This window comes from Rhinopithecus roxellana, chromosome 16 (assembly GCF_007565055.1).
Source record: "Rhinopithecus roxellana isolate Shanxi Qingling chromosome 16, ASM756505v1, whole genome shotgun sequence".
Classification (NCBI taxonomy): domain Eukaryota; kingdom Metazoa; phylum Chordata; class Mammalia; order Primates; family Cercopithecidae; genus Rhinopithecus; species Rhinopithecus roxellana.
In genome coordinates, this window is record NC_044564.1 from 99259443 (window position 1) to 99282209 (window position 22767).

The 22767-nt window shown below is 41.9% G+C and overlaps 1 protein-coding gene across 1 annotated transcript in view; it reads right to left on the minus strand.

Annotated features, from left to right (window-relative positions):
* Positions 1-22767, minus strand: part of MAPKAP1 (MAPK associated protein 1) — a 279446-nt gene that overhangs the window by 106512 nt on the left and 150167 nt on the right. The window contains 1 exon segment of the mRNA XM_010365871.2: positions 15635-15811. Coding sequence (XP_010364173.1) covers positions 15635-15811 — 177 coding nt within the window.

Consider the following 22767-nt stretch of genomic DNA (forward strand, 5'->3'; position numbering starts at 1 on the left):
TGAGATGGAGTTTCACTCTGTCACCCAGGCTAGAGTACAGTGGTGCAATTTCGGCTCACAGAAAACCTCTGCCGCCCAGATTCAAGCGATTCTCCTGCCCCAGCCTCTCCAGGAACTGAGATTACAGGCGCCTGCTACTGTGCCTGGCTAATTTTTGTAGTTTTAGTAGAGATGGGTTTCACCATCTTGGCCAGACTGGTCTTGAACTCCTGACCTCATGATCTGCCCACCTCAGCCTCCCAGAGTGCTGGGATTACAGGCGTGAGCCACCGCACCAGGCTGTATATATATATATATTTTTAAATACAGTCTATACACTTCAGTACGAACGGTTTAATCTACTTAGTCCTAGAAAGTCAAAATATTAGCTGAAGCACAAGTAATTATAAGACAAAACACTAACACTCCTTGTAAGCGTCCAATTAATCAAACTGGGTGGGGGAAAGGCTTCATCTAGATTGGAAAAGAACTGCTAAGGAACAAGTACTCTAAAAACAGAAGCCCATCTCCCGTGTGAGGTATAACTTCACCAAGACTGTTAATTGCAATAGCAAGTATCACAAATACTACTCACTACGCTTGGGCACTGGAACAAAACAGACCAATTCCAAGTAGCTCTTGTAACAAACGGGACCCAAGTTTCCAACTATGGAACATGGGAATTGCCACAAGGAGTTTGGTCGCATTCCCATTTCTCCATAAGAATCTCTAAAGGGAACATGGCCAAAAAACATGGCAGAACTTCATACTGACAAGAAATCTGAAAGAAAAGCCAAGCCCCAAGCTAAGCTCTGGAAAAGATTCCCAATGGTAGGACAGGCTGGGAAGGGTCTTAAGCCTAGGCTGGACCCAACCAGGTGGCTGACTCTCCATAGGGGCTGGGGGTCGATCTCAAAACCAAGGACCTAATTTGCTTCCCTAATACAGAGACATCTCCACAACCCTCCTCTCCATACGGCTTGCTGTTTAATCCTTGACATTCCATTTGTTAAGAAGCAAAAGCCGAAGCTGGTCTGGCCAGCACCATCATCCATTTTAACTTGGTCAAGTTCTTGCTATCGAACAGCAGGCCTGAGAACTGTCAAGCTAATTTTACTGAACACTCTGTTACTGAATCATGCCTGAGTCCCGGCCATTCTTTACCTCAGAAGCTGGACCCCATCCCAGAACAATCTTTAAAAGTTTATTTTACTGATCAAAGCAAAATAAGAAAAAGCTCTTTTTAAAAAACTATATTTAGGGAGCGATGCAGTAAGTGATACTTTGGCAAGAGTACTGAAATGTAAAGTGCCTTGTGCATTTATAAACTTGGGGGTATTTGCTCTGGCGCTAGGCCAGTGTGTGTTTGGAACAAATGCCAGTCAACCACGATCAGATTTGCCTTCCCCTGCTTTCTCCTCAGAAGTCAGTATGTGCTCCATCTGTGACAATATGTTGGGCGATGGATGAGTAGGGCCTAAAAGAGAACACAAGTTCTCGGGTACTCACAAACTAGTACTGGCCTGGACCTCATGAACTGCCATCCACCTGGTTCTAGCGGAACTACTGTTGATTTCAGTCTGCTTAGAAATTGCTTACGTTTTCTCCTACTCTGCTGCCGGCTGACAGCATTATTTCCAGCCAATCTTTTTCAGCAAAAGCAGACTAAAAGCTCAAAAGGAAGCCTTGTGTTTGGACTAACTTTCATAAATTAAAAGTGTCCTTTTAAAAGATTTTTGAGCAGAGGAAAATCCCTAGTCTGTATTTTTCTGTCATTTTACCAAAACGTACCTGGGTGACAAGGTTAAAGCAAGCAGAGGAAATCCCTGGCACTTATCATCCACAGGCATTACTGATAAATTGTGTGGTGGAGGAATAAAGGATTACCTTCTGTATTTTTTCATTACACTTTTCTTTTGTTACAGAATACATAAATCCATTGTGGCACAATGTAATATGTATCACCATGCTACACCTGCGGACGCTTCCGAGCGGCTGCCATGTCTGTGCAGTCAGGAATGATAAGTGAACCACCCGTGAATGTTAACGATAGTGATCATTCTGAGGTAACTCGGCTCTCCATCTTCCTTTACAGCCTCCGTGCTGAAGCCAGGGTAGCAAGGTTCATGAGAGGAAAATGAAAACAACAGCAAAGGGAAGGGGCACGCACGGCCCTCGGAATGGACCTTCATGAGTGTGCAGTATCTTACTCTGGGGCTCCATTTCTGTAAAAACGTGCACGTTAAAAGGAGAAAGAGGTTCTGCCCTGCGTGCTGCACATTCAGGCAGACCTAATAAGACTTTCCTCAGGTCAGTCCCACGCTCCACTCCCTTCCCTCCAGACGAATGCCAACTTTGGATCTTGTTCCACGTCTACAGTGAGCGCTTTGGGGGGGGAGATGGGCAGGGTTTTGTTTTTTGAGTAATACCCTCATATGTTTCTGAAACGTAAGAGCATAGAATGCAAGTGGTTCTCAGCCTCCGTCTAGGTGTAAGTGTTAAGTTATGCTCCCATTTAACAAGTGGAGATGGAGACTTGCCACCACAATTTTCAGCTTGACTTCCAAACATTCTGGGTTTTATGCCTCATTTCTTTATATCCAGGATTTTTTATGGGCTTTCTAAAAAGTCTATTGAAATACATCTTTTAAAGCCTTTACTTAATGTGGGATGCTGGGTTTGAGGCTGAGAGGACAATGATCCTGGGGGGGCGGCTGGTAGTAGGCAGACAGGGTGCTCCTGGTCCCAGCCTGCCTTCCCTGTGGCACGTGCTCCAGTCTCTGGGTTAGGAGCTGTGGCGGGGTGATCAGCCCTCGGCTGAACAAGCAGGCTACACACAGACCCAAAGTCTCGGCTCAGAAACAGCTCCTCCTCCTGCTCGCCTCAGGGACAGACAACTTCTTTTCCCTCAGAGCAGGGCATTCTAGGGACACCGAAAAGCAGCAGCTGCCCTTCCCATGGTTCCTTGGGCTGTCCATGCTGGGTCTAGGGTGAAATTCCATGTCAGGGAGCGGATGAAACACTGCCAGGAGTGCTTCAGTCAATTCAAAGTTAGGTCCTGTCAAGTCTCGTAACCACTGAACAATGTATGGGCATTTTAAAAAGAGACTCCTCACTTGTACGCTCCGTCCCAGCGCACAGCCACTCAGTTACCCCAGAGAAGTTTGTATGCCAGCATGAACCCAACGCAAGCAGCCTTTCTGTACTAAGCAGTAAGCGAGAGGCAGTGGGAGCCACAGAGCCCACAGGGACATAGGTCTTCATCTGAAAAGCTTAGATTCTATCTTTAGGAACAGAGCTGGAACCAGAACGCAAGTTGGAAGGCAGCACACTGGAGAGGAAAGGGCATAGACTGGAGGTTAAATACCCTCTGACTGAAATCCCAGTTCCGTGGCTAACGGAGATGTTGCTGTAACATGTGGGAACCTCAGTTGCATCCATGAAATGAGTAGGCTACTTCCCTATAGAATTGTCACGAGGATGAAACAGACAACGAATGCCAAGCACCTCACACTATGACTGGGAAACAGTAAATGGAGTCGATGTTAGTTCTCTTTTGTTCCCCTTGTCCTAAGTCATCATCCCAAGAGGAGAGGCCCCACTTCAGCCCCTCCTTCCCCTGCCTCCTAAGCAGAGACTGCTTGTGGTGGTGGGGGGGGGGGGGGGGTGGATCTCAAAACTCATTGCCTGTCATTGGTAACACAGGGGCATTAAAATGTGTGATTTGTTGAGCTTGGTGGCAATATTCAGGGGCACTGTCAGTGAGCAGCCTGTGGCCCAAGCATCAAAGCTTCCCAAGAGCTCCAAGGGGAGCACTCTGAGTTCAGTTTTCAAAGCTTTCCTTTTTGAAAGTGTTAACTATGATGCAGGTATGTTCCACCTCAACTTAATTCACTGTCTTTGAACAGTGATGATGGAAATTAAAAAATCATGGTGGTGTAAAGAATTTCAACAACATTTATTAAGAACTTTTTGATTTGCACAAGTTGTCCACTGTTGAACAATTACAATAACAGCAATGACTATTTATTGAACACTTTCTATGTGCTAGGTGCTGTTTTAAGCTTTTTAAAATAAATCTGTATTGGCTCATTCAATCCTAAAATAGGTACAATTATTACACCCATTTTATAGAAACTGAGGCTGAAGGCATTAGGGAATTTACCTGAGATCACTCATCTATTAAAAATCCTGTTCTGGATTACAAAAATCAACAATATGGTCTCTAACCCAAGTTGCACAGTCCAGCGGGAGAGAAAGACAAGAAGCCAACAAACAATTATAGTTCTGTGTGACAGCCACAAAGGCAGAGGCAAGTTCAGGGTGCTGCGGAAAGAAACGGAGGGCACTTAACCCAGCCACACGGAGGTCAGAGGGCCCCAGAGCTTCCCAGTGGGGATGATGTCTCAAAATGCAGTCATCATTTAGCTCTAAACCATGCTAGGAGAGATAGTGGCAGCACCAGAAGGCAGCAGAGCCCAGTAAACTCTAGAATAAAGTGACCTGGTTTGAAGCCCCACCTCTGCTTTTATGGATAACAACATAATCACTTTAACTTCATTTCCTCATCTACAAAATGAGGATGATAATTATTCTTGGATTATAAGATTGTTGTAAAGGCAAAATACTTCTAAAGTACTTACCATAATACCTGTCATACAATAAATGCTTATAGGCCAGCCATTAGTTAAAAAAAGATATATAATAAGTTATATATTAATATATAATAAGCATAAGCATTTTCTTCATATGTACAATGAATATATAATAATGAGACAATGATAATATTCAATATTTATTGAGCACTTACTTTGTTTAATCCTCCTAGAAAAGGTAGGGGCTATTACAAGTCCCATTTTATAACAGAGAAAATTGAGGTTTGGCAAGGCTGAGACATTTGTCTGGAGTTATATAATAAGTTAATATGTTATACAACAAGTAAGTCCTGAAGGCGTCAGGACTTGAACCCAGATCAGTTAGACTCTAAAGTCTGTGTCTGTTAATCCCTCCACAGCCTCAAAGTGAGTCTTAGGGACTCGGGGAAAGAAGAGACTTTCAGAGAGCACATCTTCCATGCCGGAACCACTGACCCAATCTGTGGAAAAGGTTCAACTTCCAATGTAACAAATTCAGTTTGACTATAAATGTCCAGATTCTTAGAGTAACCATATGACCTACAAGAGTTTGAGAGACCTCGGAGAAAGTCATGGTTTCAAAAGCCACAGTCTCAGTTTGCAGGAAGTGGGAAAAGGTTGCTAAGAGCCGTTCTCGAGTCTCCAGTCCTGACCAGTTCCCAGTAGTGATGAAGATATACTCTAGTTCCCAACCTGCTCTGATCCAATTCCATGCATGTTCATTCTCCAGCATTTCAAGGTAGAAAATGGAAATATATGAGCAAGAGAAGGCCTTGTAATAACTGCAGCATGCCTGCTTTAAAATAAGTACTTTGAGCATACTTTATCCATAAAGAGTTGACACTAGTGTGAATGCCACATTTTGTTTCCCCTTACACTGACCAAAAATTTTTTAAAAGATCAAAGCGTACTGTGGGAGCATGCGATGTTTGACATTGGACAAAGTACTCTTTTTCAAAACAGACATTTTCCAAAAACATAACTCGCTAGACTAATGGGCAGTGAGAAGCCAAAATGACTGCCCTCCGCCTTCTCCTTGTGTCTCTTTGCCAGAGTCCTTGGGACTTGCCAAATCCGGTCATGCCTGCTTAGCTTGCTCGACTGATAGTGCCAGAAAAGAAAATAAGACACAGATGTATTTGAGCTCTTTGAGATGCCAGTAAGAGAGACAGCTAATGGCTTCATTTCGACCCTCCCCTTCCAGCTGGGCACAGGTGGGGGATAATGAGGTCCCTCTCCCTAATCAAACTCAATTATTTACTACTCTGTATAACCGCAAAGACATTCACATTCCGTTCAGAATATAAAACACACCGTGGGCTACTTCCAACCACTGCCACTGGGTATTTATAACAAACTCAAGTGGCTAACAGTTTGCCTTGGCAGGAGTTTAAGTGTGTAAAGTTTTGCAAACTGTTTCTGTTCAAATATGTCCTGCTGAAATGGGGTCCCAGGCGGGGTTCCATAACTGTCAGGTCAGTGAACTGCATAACATGTGAGAATGTATTCACCATGCAGTGCAGACAGGATCTGGAAATCAAACGCTTCGTTCTATCACAACCTTCTGAGAAGCATCACAGTTTTTTCAACAGCAAGACTGACATTGTATTAATAAACATTCCAAGTCACTAGCCTGAGATGTACATAGCAGCAGCTGACAGACTCCGACATAAGCTGAGGGGAGAACAGAGGAAATCAAAATGAGACATAGTAACTAAACATGGCCAAAGGGGGAAGCATCACCAAACCAGTCACATGGGCTCAGAAATGGGAGCTCCCTCCCGACTCTGAAGATACATATTAACTAAAGCAACAATCTGGTATAATTTTTAGATACAAAGTAAGTTGATGGTTATTTAAAATGTGTGCTTTTATGGTAGGAACAAAGCGAATCCTGGCACAATTTCAAGACATTCCAGTGAGCAAAACATACATATTTAGCTTGTCTGACCTTTAAATTCTTAGAATTGTGTAATTAACGCTTTCCATCTTTATTACTTGCTCCAATATTTCTGTCACTTTAAACAGACACAAAGAAAAATCCTTTCTTTTCTCTAGACAGTTGCTGTTGCCAAAAAGGAAATCAAGTCAGATTTACAAATACAAAATTAAACAGGCTGCATATGTTACATTTCCATACACGAGGACAATCTGGACAATGAAAATGTTTGCTAATACAGCAGAATGAAAAGAAACAACACACAGTTGGTCCTCTATGACTCAAGCACACAATAAATAACCAGGATAATTTATCCTCATATCGTCAGGCCTGGTTACAGAAAACACAAGCATCTTCTTTTATTCCTTATTCTATTTTAGCTCTGCCTCTTACCAAACATTATGGCCTTGAGTTAGTAACTACCTGTCTCTGAGTCTCAGCTTACATATTATAAAAGTGAATTGCGTACAAGAAACTTTACTGATGGGGTGTGGCCAATTTTAAAATATCACAGAAAAGAAATAAATGATTAAAAAAGAAATAAATGAGATAGTGTCTACTAGAGGCATGAAACTGAATGAGTGTGTGAAAATGTTCTCCCTGCCCTCCCCGCCCCCCCCACTTTTTTTTCATTCTCTAGACCACAAGGCAATAGCATATAACAGAAGGAAAGGCTTCAAGCTAATGACACCCTTTAATAAAAGTCTGGTCACTTGGGGTATACTGTGGATTTATCATCAAGAAGGTACACTAAAATTCCCCACTCTTCTGAAAAGCCCAGAAAAGAGCATGAATGAACCCAGGGCACGCCACTTTAAAAAAGCAGCTCATCTTTCCCTTTCTGCAGAGCCAAGAGAAGCCAAGGCAGTCTGTGGGAGCCTGCTGGGCCACAATGCCCAAGGCAGCCCACCTTCTGGGCTAAGACCCTCCATTGTTACCTGATAACCCCTTACCCAAACAGCTCTTGGTGAGAACTGTTCCTTCCTCATGTTCCTCTAATATATCAAATATTTAAAGGAAAACACACACACACATACATATATGTATATATGAGACAGTTTAACTGCTCTGACTTCTAACCTAAGGAGATTTTGACCATTTTATTGGCCTTGACTTTTCTTTTTTTTTTTTTTTTCCTTTAAAGCTCCTTTTCCCCCACTCCAGGGAAGAATCCTGGCATGAAACTTTAATGTCAACACATTTCAGGTAATATTACCACAGTTGTTTTTGTCATTGCCACTTTTGAACTCTATTCAGTCTCACAAATTCTGACTAAATTAGGCCTGTGTTGGGAATGGGAGAAGGTGACAAACAAGGCAGGTCCCTATCCTTGAGAGGCACTTAGCCCACTCAGGATCTCATTCTCCCTTGTCCTACTTTGTCTAAAGGAACAGTAGGCTTTGGCTTGGTCACTGCTGGCAAGAAACACTGCTCGAGATGCAGGACACCATCTGAGTTCCAGATCTTTATCTGGTTTTGGGGGCCAGCCAAAAACCTTCCCATTCCTCCCACTCCCTACTGCTCCTCCCTGACACTCCTGATATCCAAACATCTTTACTGCTTAGGCTCAAAGTAGTCAGCAAGTTAGGGATTCCCATTTATAGACATATTTGCTCTGTCCAAAATCAATCAGGAACAATGGATAGTTTAGGAATCCACTTGTAGATTTGTTAAAAGAGGCAGTTTCCATTAGCAGGCTCCTAATTTGCAAGTTGTTAGAATAATCCATTCTCCTTCTCCAAACAACAACTCTATATCCAGGGGTTTCCTGGGGCCCAGAGGTTCTAGAAGGAAGGCTAGATAGATCTAGTCCTGATTAGTAAGAACATCAGAAGACATCCAATTACACGTTCCTGCCACAGAACATTTTTCCAATGAGAAGTTCATTTAAGTTAATTAGTTCCTCCTTAAAAAATGTAAATAATTATAAAATAACAATTCACAATTTTTGTATGATGGAATGAAGACAAATTTAAAAGCAGAAATAGATCTATTTCCCAATTTTGCTATAACGGACACATATTAATTATATAATAAAAAATAACCCCATTCTCACCTTAGTGTAAAGTATTCCCACCGAGAATCCCTGACAGAAATAATAGCAACTATGTAACAATTCCCACACACCAGAGTCTCAGCTAATATTAATAATCACAGCAGCATTTCCTGAGGTTCAAGAGCCCCCAAGAATCAACAGATGAATTTACAGACTAAGTTTCAGAATTTAAAAACCTGTTTTCTCACGGTGATGTGAGCCTCTAGTTCCAGCTACTCAGGAGGACTGTCTGAACCCAAGAGTTCCAGTCCAGCCTGGGCAGCATAGTGAGACACTGTCTCTAAAAACTTTTTTTTAATTAAAAACAACTTTGATTTTAGTCTAATGAAAAGCATATACAGATGTAGTATCTATACATATCAATATATGTATGATATGATATGGATGTATAGATATATATAGCTATATATGCTTTTCATTGAACTAAAAGCAAAACTGTATGTGTCACCACATATTTTATATATGTCACTGTTTGTGTATGGGGGGGTGTATGAGAGACAGATACAGATGTAGGCCCCTCCTCACTCCTCATCTTCCATGTTCCCCATTTTTCACCCACCTGGGGAGCCCTGAGTCACTGCCTAGAGGAGAAGTACCCAAGAGAGTCACCTGGCCCACATCAGACAAATGTGAACAGGAAATAAAATTATTAGGCTGGGTATGGTGGCTCACGCCTGTAATCCCAGCACTTTGGGAGGCAGAGGCAGGCGGATCCCCTGAGGTCAGGACTTCGAGATCAGCCTGGCCAACATGGCGAAACTCCGTCTCCACTAAAAACACAAAAATTAGCTAGGCATGGTGGCAGATGCCTGTAATCCCAGCTACTCAGAAGGCTGAGGCAGGAGAATTGCTTGAGCCCAGGAAGCGGAGGTTGCAGTGAGCCAAGATCACACCACTGCACGCCAGCCTGGGCGACAAGAGTGAAACTCTATCCAAAAAAAAGGGAAGGGAAGAAAGGGCAAGACAGAAAGAAAGAAAGAAACTTATTGGGAAAATCCAGAAGTTGACCAACAAACCTATCCCATGCCCATTTGTCTATGTAGTCTATGGCTGCTCACACACTACAATGGCAGTGCTGAGTTACAGAAACTCTATGGCCAATGGCCTAAAATATTTACTATCTGGCCCTTTGCAGAAAAAGTTTGCTGGGCTAGAAGCGGTGGCTGAAGCCTGTAATCCCAGCACTTTGGGAAGCTGAGGCGAGCAGATCACTTGAGTCCAGGAGTTTGAGACCAACCTGGGCAACATAGTGAAATGCTGTCTCTACAAAAAATACAAAAATTATTTGGGCATGGTGGCGCATGCCTGTAGTCCCAGCTACTTGGGAGGCCAAGGTGGGAGGATTGCTTGAGCCTGGGAGGTAGAGGTTGCATTGAGCCAAGATGATGTCACTGCACTCCAGTGTGGGTGACAGAGCAATATCCTGTCTCAAAAAGAAAAAAAAAAAAAAAAGTTTGCCAACCCTAGGATAAGGTGGTGCGATTTGGGGGGTCATATGTTTCAGCAGCTAGAGTTATTTAACATCACTAATGAACTTATTGAAAGTCAAATGGCATTACTGCAAGCTGCATACAGAACTTGTTTGCTGAATACAGAAAAGTGGTGAGATAATTCAGTGGGCACAAGGATCTCTATGAACAGTCTTGCTGGTCTCTGAAAAATCTGTGCTGTTTGGTGCCAAGTCACACTATGCACAAGTATCAGTCAGGCAGAGCCCACTTATGTACAGACCAAGCAACAGATACAGTAGCGTGACCAATGTGGCTTACCTAGGATGGAGGAAGGGGGTTGGAGGTGAGCATCAGGGAGTGCTCATAGATACAGGACTTTCAGTTTTGAAACAGGGAGAGTCCTGGGTAAACCACCACGAATTGATCATACTAAGAGAAAGTATGGTGGGCCAAACGCAAAGTAGAGTTTTCTAGGTTAGGAGTGGTGGCTTATGCCTGTAATCCTAACACTTTGGGAGGCTGAGGCAGGAGAACTGCGTGAGCTCAAGAGTTCAGGACCAGCCTGGACAACACAGTGAGACCTTGCCTCTACTAAACATAATTGGGCATGGTGGCACATGCTTGTAGTTCCAGCTACTTGGGAGGCTGAGGTAGGAGGGTCCTTAGAGTCCAGGAGTTTGGGACTGCAGTGAGCCATGATCACATCACTGCACTCCAGACTAGGCCACACAGCAAAACGCTATCAAAAAAAAAAAAAGCATTTTCTAGTAAAGAGTATTTAAAATTTATGTGTTTGTGTGGGGGGACACATTATAAATCAACTGGCCCACTAAAATAATGGACTAGTAGTTAAAAATACACTGTTTAAAAGGATGTTAATCATGGTGTCTCATGTGAAAATCAAAAGACTCAAGTTGACAAGTAAAACATTTAACACCCAATTAAACCCAACATCAGCAATGTTTAATTTCAGCAAAACATCATAGGTTACATTAAAGTTGTTAATTTGTATTTTATTAATGTTATGGTTTTATCTGTATTTAGTTTGTAATTTTGCTTAGGTTCTGTAAAAACATTGAATTTATAGCTAAACATTATAGAACTTTATATTTGCACATATCCAAGTAGCATTATTAAAAAACTCATTTGGATAAACATTGAGACTTTAGGAGAATTTATTTCCCTTTAAAAGAGTCCTGTATGTAACTTACATTTAAGAAACTCCCTCATGACAATTCCATGAGATAGTTACTATTATCCACATTTTACAGATGAAGAAACTGAGACTTAACAAGGGTAAGTAAAATTGTCTAAGGTCATTTATGTACCCAGATACTAGTGAAGCTGAACCATGAACTCAGGTTTGCCTAAATTCAAAGTCTGTGCTGCCACACTTAGAGGGAAAGATGGTACTGGAGCCCCAGGAATAGCTGGTGTGAGGGCCTCTGAAGGTCAGAAGGCGACCTGGGCCTTCCTGGCATTTGAAAGGCAGGAACAGGTGTAAAAGAGGGGAAGAGGTCTCAGAAAGCAAGGTGGGACATAGTGCTGGGTCAAGTGTCCTCCTGGCAGCTCACAGACACCTGAAGATTCAGTCATTCCTTCTCCACGAAGCCCTGTGCTGGGTGCTAAGGATACAGAGACAGTAAGACTGTGCCTTCCTTGTCTTCAAGAAGTTAATGGTCTTGCTACTAACTTAAGAGGATGTGTGCTCATAAGAGGGCTCATTTGAAAGTCTGTAGATCCTTAATGTTTACCCACTGCCCATGTTCACTGAAAGTTATTCCAGTTCAACTTTTTCAGTCCAGCTGAGCAATGTCCACCTAAACACTACCCCTTCTCTGCTATAAAACAAAGTAGGAGAAGAAGAAAAATGTACAAGTGACAAAAAGATCTACTCAGTAACCCATTCAAGAAATACATGTGGCAGATCTATCATAGTAATGGAGTGATGCTGAGTATTGTGGGCACAGATAATTCAGTTCTTGCTCTCCAAGGGCTGTTTATTAATAGTGACAATAACAGCAGCTAACACTAAGATGATGCGTACATATACTAAACACTGTTCTAAGTGCTTCAGATCTATTAACTTATTTAATCCTCATAACTGATCTGTGAGATAGGTATTATTATCTCCATTTCACTGAGCCACAGAAAAGTTAAATATTCATCCAGGACCACACTCACTAGTAAGGGCAAGGCTAGGATCGGCATCCAAGTGGTCTGGCTCCAGAGTTCACCATGCCATCGCCTCTGCACTACAGCAGTGGCTGAATGTCAGCCTTCAGACAGTGAGATTCACAGGTTAAACCAACACCAGATTCCCAGCCTCAACCTCTCGGCAGGGGGCTGGAAAGGGCATGAACTTTAAAGTCAGGGATGAGTCAAATCTAGGCCTAAGAACAATATTGCTCACCCTCAGCTTCCACGTCCCTAAACTGTTCATAAAAACTGGGTTATTTTGGGATTAAGTGAGATAGCATATGCATAGTTGGCCCTTAGTAAGTATTAGTTCACTCCCTATTGTCAAACCTACTTCCCTCTTTCTGTTTCAGCTCTGTCTCTTCCCAGCCACTTCTTGTCCCTCCTCTACTGGGAGACAACTGGAAGGAGTAAAGGGGGGAAATGATGAGGAGTAATTATGGCTTTATTTATTTTGCTGGGATTTCCTTCTCTGAAACTTTAGACACATCCCTAGAGACTCCTGAAGGCCTGCTCTGTTCTGCATTTGTAGGAGAAGCTTTACTAACTTAGAATATAGACCAGAAAGGCAAGTAAGAGGTTGCTGAACCAAGAAAATACACACAGGGCAAACGGTCAGTAATCTGTACTATTTCATCAGACGACTGAGAAAAAGAAAATTTATTGACATTTTTGTTCTTAATGCTCACATATAAAGATTTCACTTTACCTCGTGTTTTCAGAAGCACTCCAGACACATCAAATAAACTCTCTTGAATTTTAAAACAGAAAAAGGATTGGGCTATGTGTGTGTCTGAGAGAGGGAACACAGGGATGGGAGTAATTCAGGATCAAAAAACAGAGTATTAAGGTTAAAGTAGTTGTTATTCTTTGCCTTCCCCCTCCTCCAGTTCTCCAGAAGGCAGGGTTCATAGTGAAACACTGTGTAGTCTTAGACGCTCCTCCTGCAAAGGCATATGAATCCTAGCCCCACTCTACTCTATTGAAAACTCAGTGATAATAGCCTCTTGCTTTAAAAAAGGACTTTTGATTCAAAAGACTGCTATGATCATGTGTTAATATTTACGTAGAAAAAGTTCTAGTCATATTAATAATCAATAAAAATGCAAGTAAAAACCACTGAAATGCCACTGTGTATATCTTTTACAGTACAAAAAAACACTTCTAATACCTTGTAATGGTAAAACTGTAAAAATGATTTTAGGAATTCTGTTGGTAGCATTGTAAATTAGGACATCTTTCAGAGGGCTATTTGTCAATAAAAAGTGAGTCTAAAGACATTTCTACTCTGTGACCAATAATCCTACTTACAAGGCATGATCCTAAGGAAGTTGTTCAACAGAATAAAAGGTATATAGATAATGACTGTCATCATCAAATTACTTATTAAAACCACACAACGAAGCAATCTAAATATTCTGCGATCGGCTTCCACTGCATCCCATACACTTTTCTTTTACACTGCTTATCACATTTTAATTATTTGACAACTGTCTCACTACTAGATAGTAAGCTCCATGAGGGTAGTGCTGTCTCTGCCTAGATCTCTGGCACATAAATACAGACTGTAGGAATTAAGAACAAACACTGAAACATTTTTAATTTGTCATTTACTTATTTATTTTTAGACAGAGTCTCGCTTTGTCGCCCAGGCTGGAGTGCAATGGTGCGATCTCAGCTCACTGCAACCTCCGCCTCCCGGGTTCCAGCGATTCTCCTGCCTCAGCCTCCTGAGTAGCTGGGATTACAGGCGCCCACCACTGTGTCCGGCTAATTTTTGTATTTTTAGTAGAGACAGGGTTTTGCCATGTTGGCCAAGCTAGTTTCGAACTCCTGACCCACCTTGGCCTCCCAAATCCTGGCCTGCCTTGGTCTCCCAAAGTGCTGGGATTACAGGCGTGAGCCCGACCTAATTTAATGTTAAGTAAAAATAACACAAAATATATGTGTGCTATAAGTGAAACTGAGTAACACATACATATGATTATATTATTATACAAGATTAAAAATAGTTAAGTTGGAGGCATCATTGGACAACTTTTCAATTACTTTAAATATTCTTTAAAGTTATTTTAGTACCTCTGAAATGAAAAAGCAGGAAAAAATTTGCTGTTATATACACCAAACTTGACCTTGTAGTAGGGATGAAATGGCCACCATCAAAGCCTGAGGGCCCACTCCCTAGCTTACCCCTGGGCACTCAGGTATTCTTTCTTTGCTCAAGGGTAGAAAGACCCAAAATACTCATATATCGTATGTAACATAACCCTATTTTCTATAACAATCTCAAACAGACAGTATGTTTAGAGAGATGAAGAAATGCCTTCTAACGCAATCCCTCTTTTGAACAGTGAATTTGCTGGTTACTAACAGCAGGGGGTGCCAAAGGGATCGCTATTGTTCCCAGGAGATGGCCAGAAGAAGGCCTGCTGAGGCCTAGATTAAAAAAAGCTTAGGTTTGAGAGTAAAATCCAAATGCAGCAGGTTTTCCCTTAACAACTGGGACATGTGGATAAAATCCAGGAGCTCTATAAACTTGAATGGATAAAAACTACATTTTAATTTTCACTAACTTCTGATATTTTGCATTTCCTTGATTTATAAGTATAGGCAACCAATCACAGTAGAATCACAGTGCCAGTGACTGTCATGAACAGAAGTCATAGCTAACACCACAGCACGTTACAGCTGTTGCAGATTTCTCAAATGCCATTTATGCTCATCACTGCTTTGAAACAACAGGCTTCAAGAGTTACTGTTAGGTATGCAGCTGGATCTTATTGTTTAATCTACTAGCAAAGCCACACATATTACTATATCATGAATTTGTTCAATAATCTGATAACTTTAACAGAATACTTTTATATTCCAGTGGATTTTATCTTACGCATTTACACACACTTTTCTGAGAAAGGCACAAAAAGAGTTTAAGACGTGTGCTTAGTCTCAAGGTAGGCAACTGATAGGGAAGGTCAAATTTGGTCTGAGAGAAAAGTATTTTAAGTCACAAGAGAGAAATGGCCACAGTGCATATTTTCATTTAGTGTGTATTCCTCGCAGAGAAGGTGCAAACCCAGAAGTTTTGCTTCTTAGGCTCCCAGTGCACCAGTGTTTCCAGAGGCCTGCCTCTGGACATGCTGTTCAGAGATCTGCTTCACACAACAGGCCACTGCAAAGCTGTCTGTGTAGCCTAGGTGCACAGGCATGAAATACAATGTGAATGTCATCCTCAACATCTCTCTGGGAGTTATCATTATTACCACTGGACTCTCCAGATGCCAAATATCATTTATTTGATGAACGAAACCAAAATCAGATTCAAAATGCTAGAAGGTTGGGATGAGTTACTGAGAGAAATAACAGAGTCAGTACTCACATTCGAACAAAGAGTGACTCTTTGGATGTCAGACCAGGAGATGAGTACTTTTCAACCAGGGCCAAAGTACTGAAGCCAAACTTATGAATGGGCTCATTGGAATCCAACGGGGGGAAATCGGTGTCTACCTCCCCATCATCCTCAGCAATATGCAGGCAGTAGGCACTGACATTGTCACTGAAAGGAAAACCAAAAAGGTGAGTGAATACCAAGGTAGCGAAGGGACAAGAAGACCAGAGGGTATGGTGCACAGCAAGCAAATTGAGGAGACTGCTTTTGTTTACCCCAAGCCTGGTGATACAGTAAAAAACCCCAAATCCTACTTCATTTGATAGAGAGAACACATATGGCAATGCAAAGGGGAGAAAAACAGTGTGAAATGAAGGTCTTTATACTACTCTATTCTTGCAAAATTCACTGAGCCCTATTGTAGCTACAACAAAGAATCTAACCTCTTAGATCAAAGGTGAGATTTAGTATCAGCCCTAAAAGCAGCTTACAGCATAGTAGGGAGGAAAACTAATAAGCACTACACTAGTGACAATACAAATGTAAAAAAAAAAATTAAAAAAAAAAAACAGATATAAACAAAACTGTAAAGGGGGAAAGATTATTTGGCCGCGGGGAAAGTGGGGGTCAGAGGCCTTTGATTTATGGTTAGGATTAAGAAAATATCTGGCCAGGCATGGTGGCTCATGCCTGTAATCCCAGCACTTTGGGAGGCTGAGGCAGGCAGATCGCTTGATCCCAGGAGTTCAAGACTAGCTGGGCAATATGGCAAAACCCTGTCTCTGTTAAAAATACAAAAATTAGCCAGACATGGTGGTGAGCTACTCAGGAGGCTGAGGTGAGAGGATCACTTGAGCCTGTGAGGTCAAGGCTACAGTGAGCTATGATGGTGCTACTTCACTCCAACCTGGGCAACACAGTAAGACCCTGTCTCAAAAAAGTAAAATTAAAAGTAAAAAAGAAAATATCTGTGCGCTAGATCAGGAGAAATACTCAAGGTAACCAAGACAATCCATACAGTTCTCCCTTCTCTAAAGAATATCTAACTCAGTTGGTGGAATCTGACTTCAAACACCACGGATCCTTAGCAGAGTAAAAACAAACGACCGGATTAATCCTGACACAGATACCTGGCCCTCTTGACTACTTCTGCACACTTCCCACTCCCCAGAATGTCCAGATAGTACTCCCAGATTGCAGCCTTGCCCAGTTCAGAATCAACACATACCCTCTTTGGGGGAAGTAAAAAGTTGATCTGTTCAAAGAGGGTGGGAAACTGTACCAACATACAGACAGTGTACAACTGCAATCAATTCATCTGCTCCACAGTTGAACTGTGAAACAGCAAGCCTGTGAGCTTCAGAAGTATGCGAGCTTCAGAAGCAGGAACCCAATAGTTCATAAGGCAGTAGAATTCTAAATTCTGAAGCTTAAATTTGGAGTTTTAATTACATGATTGATGCTTAAATTAATTAATTGCAAAGTGTATGCTAATTGTTTAATTGGTTGCTTGATCTATATAGATCATTTTTTGAATTAAATGAGTTGATTTACCAAGTTTATTGATTGGATGTGACAATGAATTATTTCACTGACTACCTGATTTGCAATTTTCCCAATTAATTCACAAATCTTTAGCTGCAACTCTGCTTATTGAAAGAGAGGGAGCCCTACTTTAGGTGATCTATACTCAGTGAGTCTGTCATGACTAAGAGATATTTATTATAAAAAACACGTATTAAAGACAGATTAAAATTAATGGAAACTGTAAATTTGCTAAACGGATTGATAACAAGAAAGTAATCTAGCTATGTCTGTCACTTTACATTTCAGGTATTTGCAATGCTGTTAAGATATTTAAAATTCATCTATGAATGGCATGGGAAACTTTTGGATCTCTGCAACAGGGTACTAACTTAAACACAAAACAATTATGGAGGCAAAAGAAAGCACTTTGGATGAGGAAAATGTCATGGTACACTGGCTAAGAGAGCTCTGTGGTCAGAACGAGTTCAAATTTCAGCTCCATGGCTCAGGGCTATGTGATTTCAGAGAATAAGCTTCACCTCGAGTTTCAGTTTCCACTTCTGTAAAAAGGGTATAATCACCCCTTTAGAGGTTGTAAAGATTAGATGAGATAACATATGTAGTGTCTGGCATGTAACGTAAATAAAAAATAAATGGGAAGGTAACTATAATAAGAAAGTCATATGGAAACTAACTTATAGTTGTACCAATTCTTAAACATAAATTGTGGATGCATATTAGAGCAACAATGCAACTGAGCAGCATGTTCTATGTACACACATCTGTAACGGGAGTCAACATGTTCACTGTGCTCCAGCCTTGGGGTCACTGAGCCCCCAGGGTTTTATGAACAGGGCAGACATGGATGGAACAAGCAACAGACAGCACAGATTATTTATTGCCATGTAAATCAACCTGAGGAATGTTTGATTCTCCAGCACCACGGAGGTTCAGGGGCAAATAATAAGCCTATTGATCAAAGCAAAAAGTCCAACAATGATATCAGAAGAATTCTGCTTCGATTGTTAAGGGACACCCCAAATCCTCTCAAAACAAATTCAACAAATATCACAGGCTAAGGTTTGAGATCCAAAAGGTTTGCTGCCAAGTGCTATTATTCTCCCCAGTTCTTGAATATGAAGTGTGAAATCACTCATTCAAAACACATTTGTAAAGTGTCCCCTGTGCTGTGGCCTGTCCTGAGCACCAGGAACAGAGGAAGGAAAAGAAGACTGATTCCTGCCATATTATACAAGACTAATGAAAACCTCTTCTGGGTGATCAGTAAAGTCTAGCAGCAAATAGTGCTCCAACTCCTCTGACCCCTTAATTGAAAATCTGAGGCGATAATGACTAAAATTCTATATTTTACACATGGACATATTGGTTCCTTTGTGCTTTTATAAAGGAATCATTAGTAAAAGAATCTACTGTTATATTTTGACTGCTAAAACTGCTTCAGGACTCCAAATTAGTACTAGTACAATACCAGCAGTATCATTAGTTACACATACTGAGTACTATGAGCCAGACACTCTGCAAAGTGGCTTAGATATATAAGTTCACTGAAACTATACATCAACTTTGTAAATGAATCATTTATTACTTCTATTTTACAAATTAGATAGCTGAGCCTCAATAGGATTAGGTGGCTTGCTCAAGATTAAACAGCATGTATGTCACGGGGTTGAGATTCAAATCCAGGCAGCCAAGAGCTGTCCCTCTTGACTCCCACCCACTTCTCTGCCAAAGTCATGGTGTGTCAAGACTTCCTGAAGCACCTGGGAACCCAGTCATCTATGGAAATGTGACACACTTTGATGAGAAGGAGGAAACCATGACATATTACTTATAAAAAAAAATAGATTTAGTTCAACCTCCTTACTTTTACAGATGGGAAATGGAGGCAGAAAAGAGGGATAACATGCTTATGATCACCTAATTAAACAGAGGCAAAGCTGGTCTCGAAAACGCTGGTCTCCCTACTTCTTGTCCATTATTCTTTAATCAAATAAAAACTGGTGGACTTTGAAACGGGGAGAGAAAAAGAAAGGTGGGAGCTCTGGTCCCTGCCTCAGGAAATCCCAATACAGACATCTCAAGAGTTGACAACACAATGAAAACAGGGGCACTTCCCTTGACATAGTTTGGTGGAAAGAACAGGGATTTTGCAGACACATCTGGTTTTAATGCTAACTCAAATTCTTAGACGAAATCTCTTTGAGCTCCATTTTCTTATCTGAAAAACAGCTTTCCTTGACTTCTTCAGGAGACTCGCTTGGATCTCCGAAATTCAAGCAATTCTCCTTTGTGGTCTTACAAAATTTGGTCAATATTTCTGTATATCACTAGTCATATTGCTTTTTCCTATTTCTGTACCTGTGTTCTAAAGAGCAAGGATTCTTCTATTATCTCTCCATACTTACTAAAGAGTAAAATGACTGGCATTTAGAAGGTACCTAACAAACATTTGTTGAATGAATGAAGATATGAATGTGTAGACTGAATCACTCTATGAAAAAAGCAAAGGGTATCATTATTATTTTTGAGACGGAGTCTTGCTCTTGTCACCTAGGCTAGAGCGCAATGGCACGATCTCTGCTCATTGAAACCTCTGTCTCCCGGGTTCAAGCGATTCTCCTGCCTCAGCCTCCCGAGTGACTGGGATTATAGGCGCCTGCCACCACACCAGGCTAATTTTTGTATTGTTAGTAGAGACAGTGTTTCGCCATGTTGGCCAGGCTGGTCTTGAACTCCTGACCTCGTGATCCACCCGCCTTGGCCTCCCAAAGTGCTGGGATTATAGGCATGGGCCACCATGCCCAACCAGCAAGGCGTATTATTAATGAGGTATGTGTTAACGAGAAGCGGGGAAGTAATAAGCTTTTCTTTTTGTGTTCTTGCTTTTCACAGTGATATCTGTTAACCAAATAGGGCTTTCTAGGCAATGCACATGTGTCAAAGATTGTAATTCAAGACTAGAGGAGAAGGCAGCTCAGGAAGAGGTGAGGATGAAAGGGGAATTTTTATAGTCCATCAAGATATGAATATTGGCATCTCACTTTTTATGGAGAAAAAACAGGGAGAAATGATGATACTATGTAAAAATTCTCAATTGTCACACATGAAAAGACTAGAAATAAGTGTACCAAATGGGTTAAGGCTATACATACATTTAAGTCACAAGCACTCTTTTACTTCTAATTTTCTATACTTTCCAAATATCCTGAGTACACATAACTTTTATTTTCCTTTCTTTATAAAAGATTTATTTTTGATAGGGGTAGCACAGTTTTATTGCGCACAATTTAGAAATCCATCATTCTTAGCAAACTATCACAAGAAGAGAAAACCAAACACCGCATGTTCTCACTCATAGGTGGGAAGTGAACAATGAGATCACTTGGACTCGGGAAGGGGAACATCACACACTGGGGCCTATCATGGGGAGGGGGGAGGGAGGAGGGATTGCATTGGGGAGTTACACATGATATAAATGATGAATTGATGGGTGCTGACGAGTTGATGGGTGCAGCACACCAACATGGCACAAATATACATATGTAACAAACCTGCACGTTATGCACATGTACCCTAGAACTTAAAGTATAATAAAATAAAATTAAAAAAAAAAAAAACAGTTAAAACAAGAAAAAAAAAAAAAAAGAAATCTGGGGGGCAGAGCAAGATGGCCGAATAGGAACAGCTCCAGTCTCCAACTCCCAGCGCGAGCGACACAGAAGACCGGTGATTTCTGCATTTTCAACTGAGGTACTGGGGTCATCTCACTAGGGAGTGCCGGACAATCGGTGCTGGTCAGCTGCTGCAGCCTGACCAGCGAGAACTGAAGCAGGGCGAGGCATCGCCTCACCTGGGGAGCGCAAGGGGGAAGGGAATCCCTTTTCCTAGCCAGGGGAACTGAGACACACAACACCTGGAAAATCGGGTAACTCCCACCCCAATACCACGCTTTAAGCAAATGGGCACACCAGAAGAATATATCCCTCACCTGGCCGGGAGGGTCCCACGCCCACGGAGCCTCCCTCATTGTTAACACAGCAGTCTGCGGGGATCTAACCGCAAGACAGCAGCGAGGCTGGGGGAGGGGCGCCCGCCATTGCTGAGGCTTAAGTAGGTAAACAAAGCCGCTGGGAAGCTCCAACTGGGTGGAGCTCACAGCAGCTCAAGGAAACCTGCTTGTCTCTATAGACTCCACCTCTGGGGGCAGGGCTCAGCTAAAAAAACAACAGGGGAAGTAGCAGAGGCCTGAGCAGACGCGAACGACTCTGTCTGACAGCTTTGAAGAGAGCAGTGGATCTCCCAACACGGAGGTTGAGAACTGAGAATGGACAGACTGCCTGCTCAAGTGGGTCACTGACCCCTGAGTAGCCTAACTGGGAGACATCCCCCACTAGGGGCAGTCTGACACCCCACACCTCACAGGGTGGAGTACACCCCTGAGAGGAAGCTTCCAAAGTAAGAATCAGACAGGTACACTCGCTGTTCAGCAATATTCTATCTTCTGCAACCTCTGCTGCTGATACCCAGGCAAACAGCGTCTGGAGTGGACCTCAAGCAATCTCCAACAGACCTATAGCTGAGGGTCCTGACTGTCAGAAGGAAAACTATCAAACAGGAAGGACACCTATACCAAAACCCCATCAGTACATCACCATCATCAAAGACCAGAGACAGATAAAACCACAAAGATGGGGAAAAAGCAGGGCAGAAAAGCTGGAAATTCAAAAAATAAGAGCGCATCTCCCCCTGCAAAGGAGCGCAGCCCATCGCCAGCAACGGATCGAAGCTGGTCAGAGAATGACTTTGATGAGATGAGAGAAGAAGGCTTCAGTCCATCAAACTTCTCAGAGCTAAAGGAGGAATTACGTACCCAGCGCAAAGAAACTAAAAATCTTGAAAAAAGTGTGGAAGAATTGACAGCTAGAATAATTAATGCAGAGAAGGTCATAAACGAAATGACAGAGATGAAAACCATGACACAAGAAATACGTGACAAATGCACAAGCTTCAGTAACCGACTCGATCAACTGGAAGAAAGAGTATCAGCGATTGAGGATCAAATGAATGAAATGAAGCGAGAAGAGAAACCAAAAGAAAAAAGAAGAAAAAGAAATGAACAAAGCCTACAAGAAGTATGGGATTATGTAAAAAGACCAAATCTACGTCTGATTGGGGTGCCTGAAAGTGAGGGGGAAAATGGATCCAAGTTGGAAAACACTCTTCAGGATATCATCCAGGAGAACTTCCCCAACCTAGTAGGGCAGGCCAACATTCAAATTCAGGAAATACAGAGAACACCACAAAGATACTCCTCCAGAAGAGCAACTCCAAGACACATAATTGCCAGATTCACCAAAGTTGAAATGAAGGAACAAATCTTAAGGGCAGCCAGAGAGAAAGGTTGGGTTACCCACAAAGGGAAGCCCATCAGACTAACAGCAGATCTCTCGGCAGAAACTCTACAAGCCAGAAGAGAGTGGGGGCCGATATTCAACATTCTTAAAGAAAAGAATTTTCAACCCAGAATTTCATATCCAGCCAAACTAAGTTTCATAAGTGAAGGAGAAATAAAATCC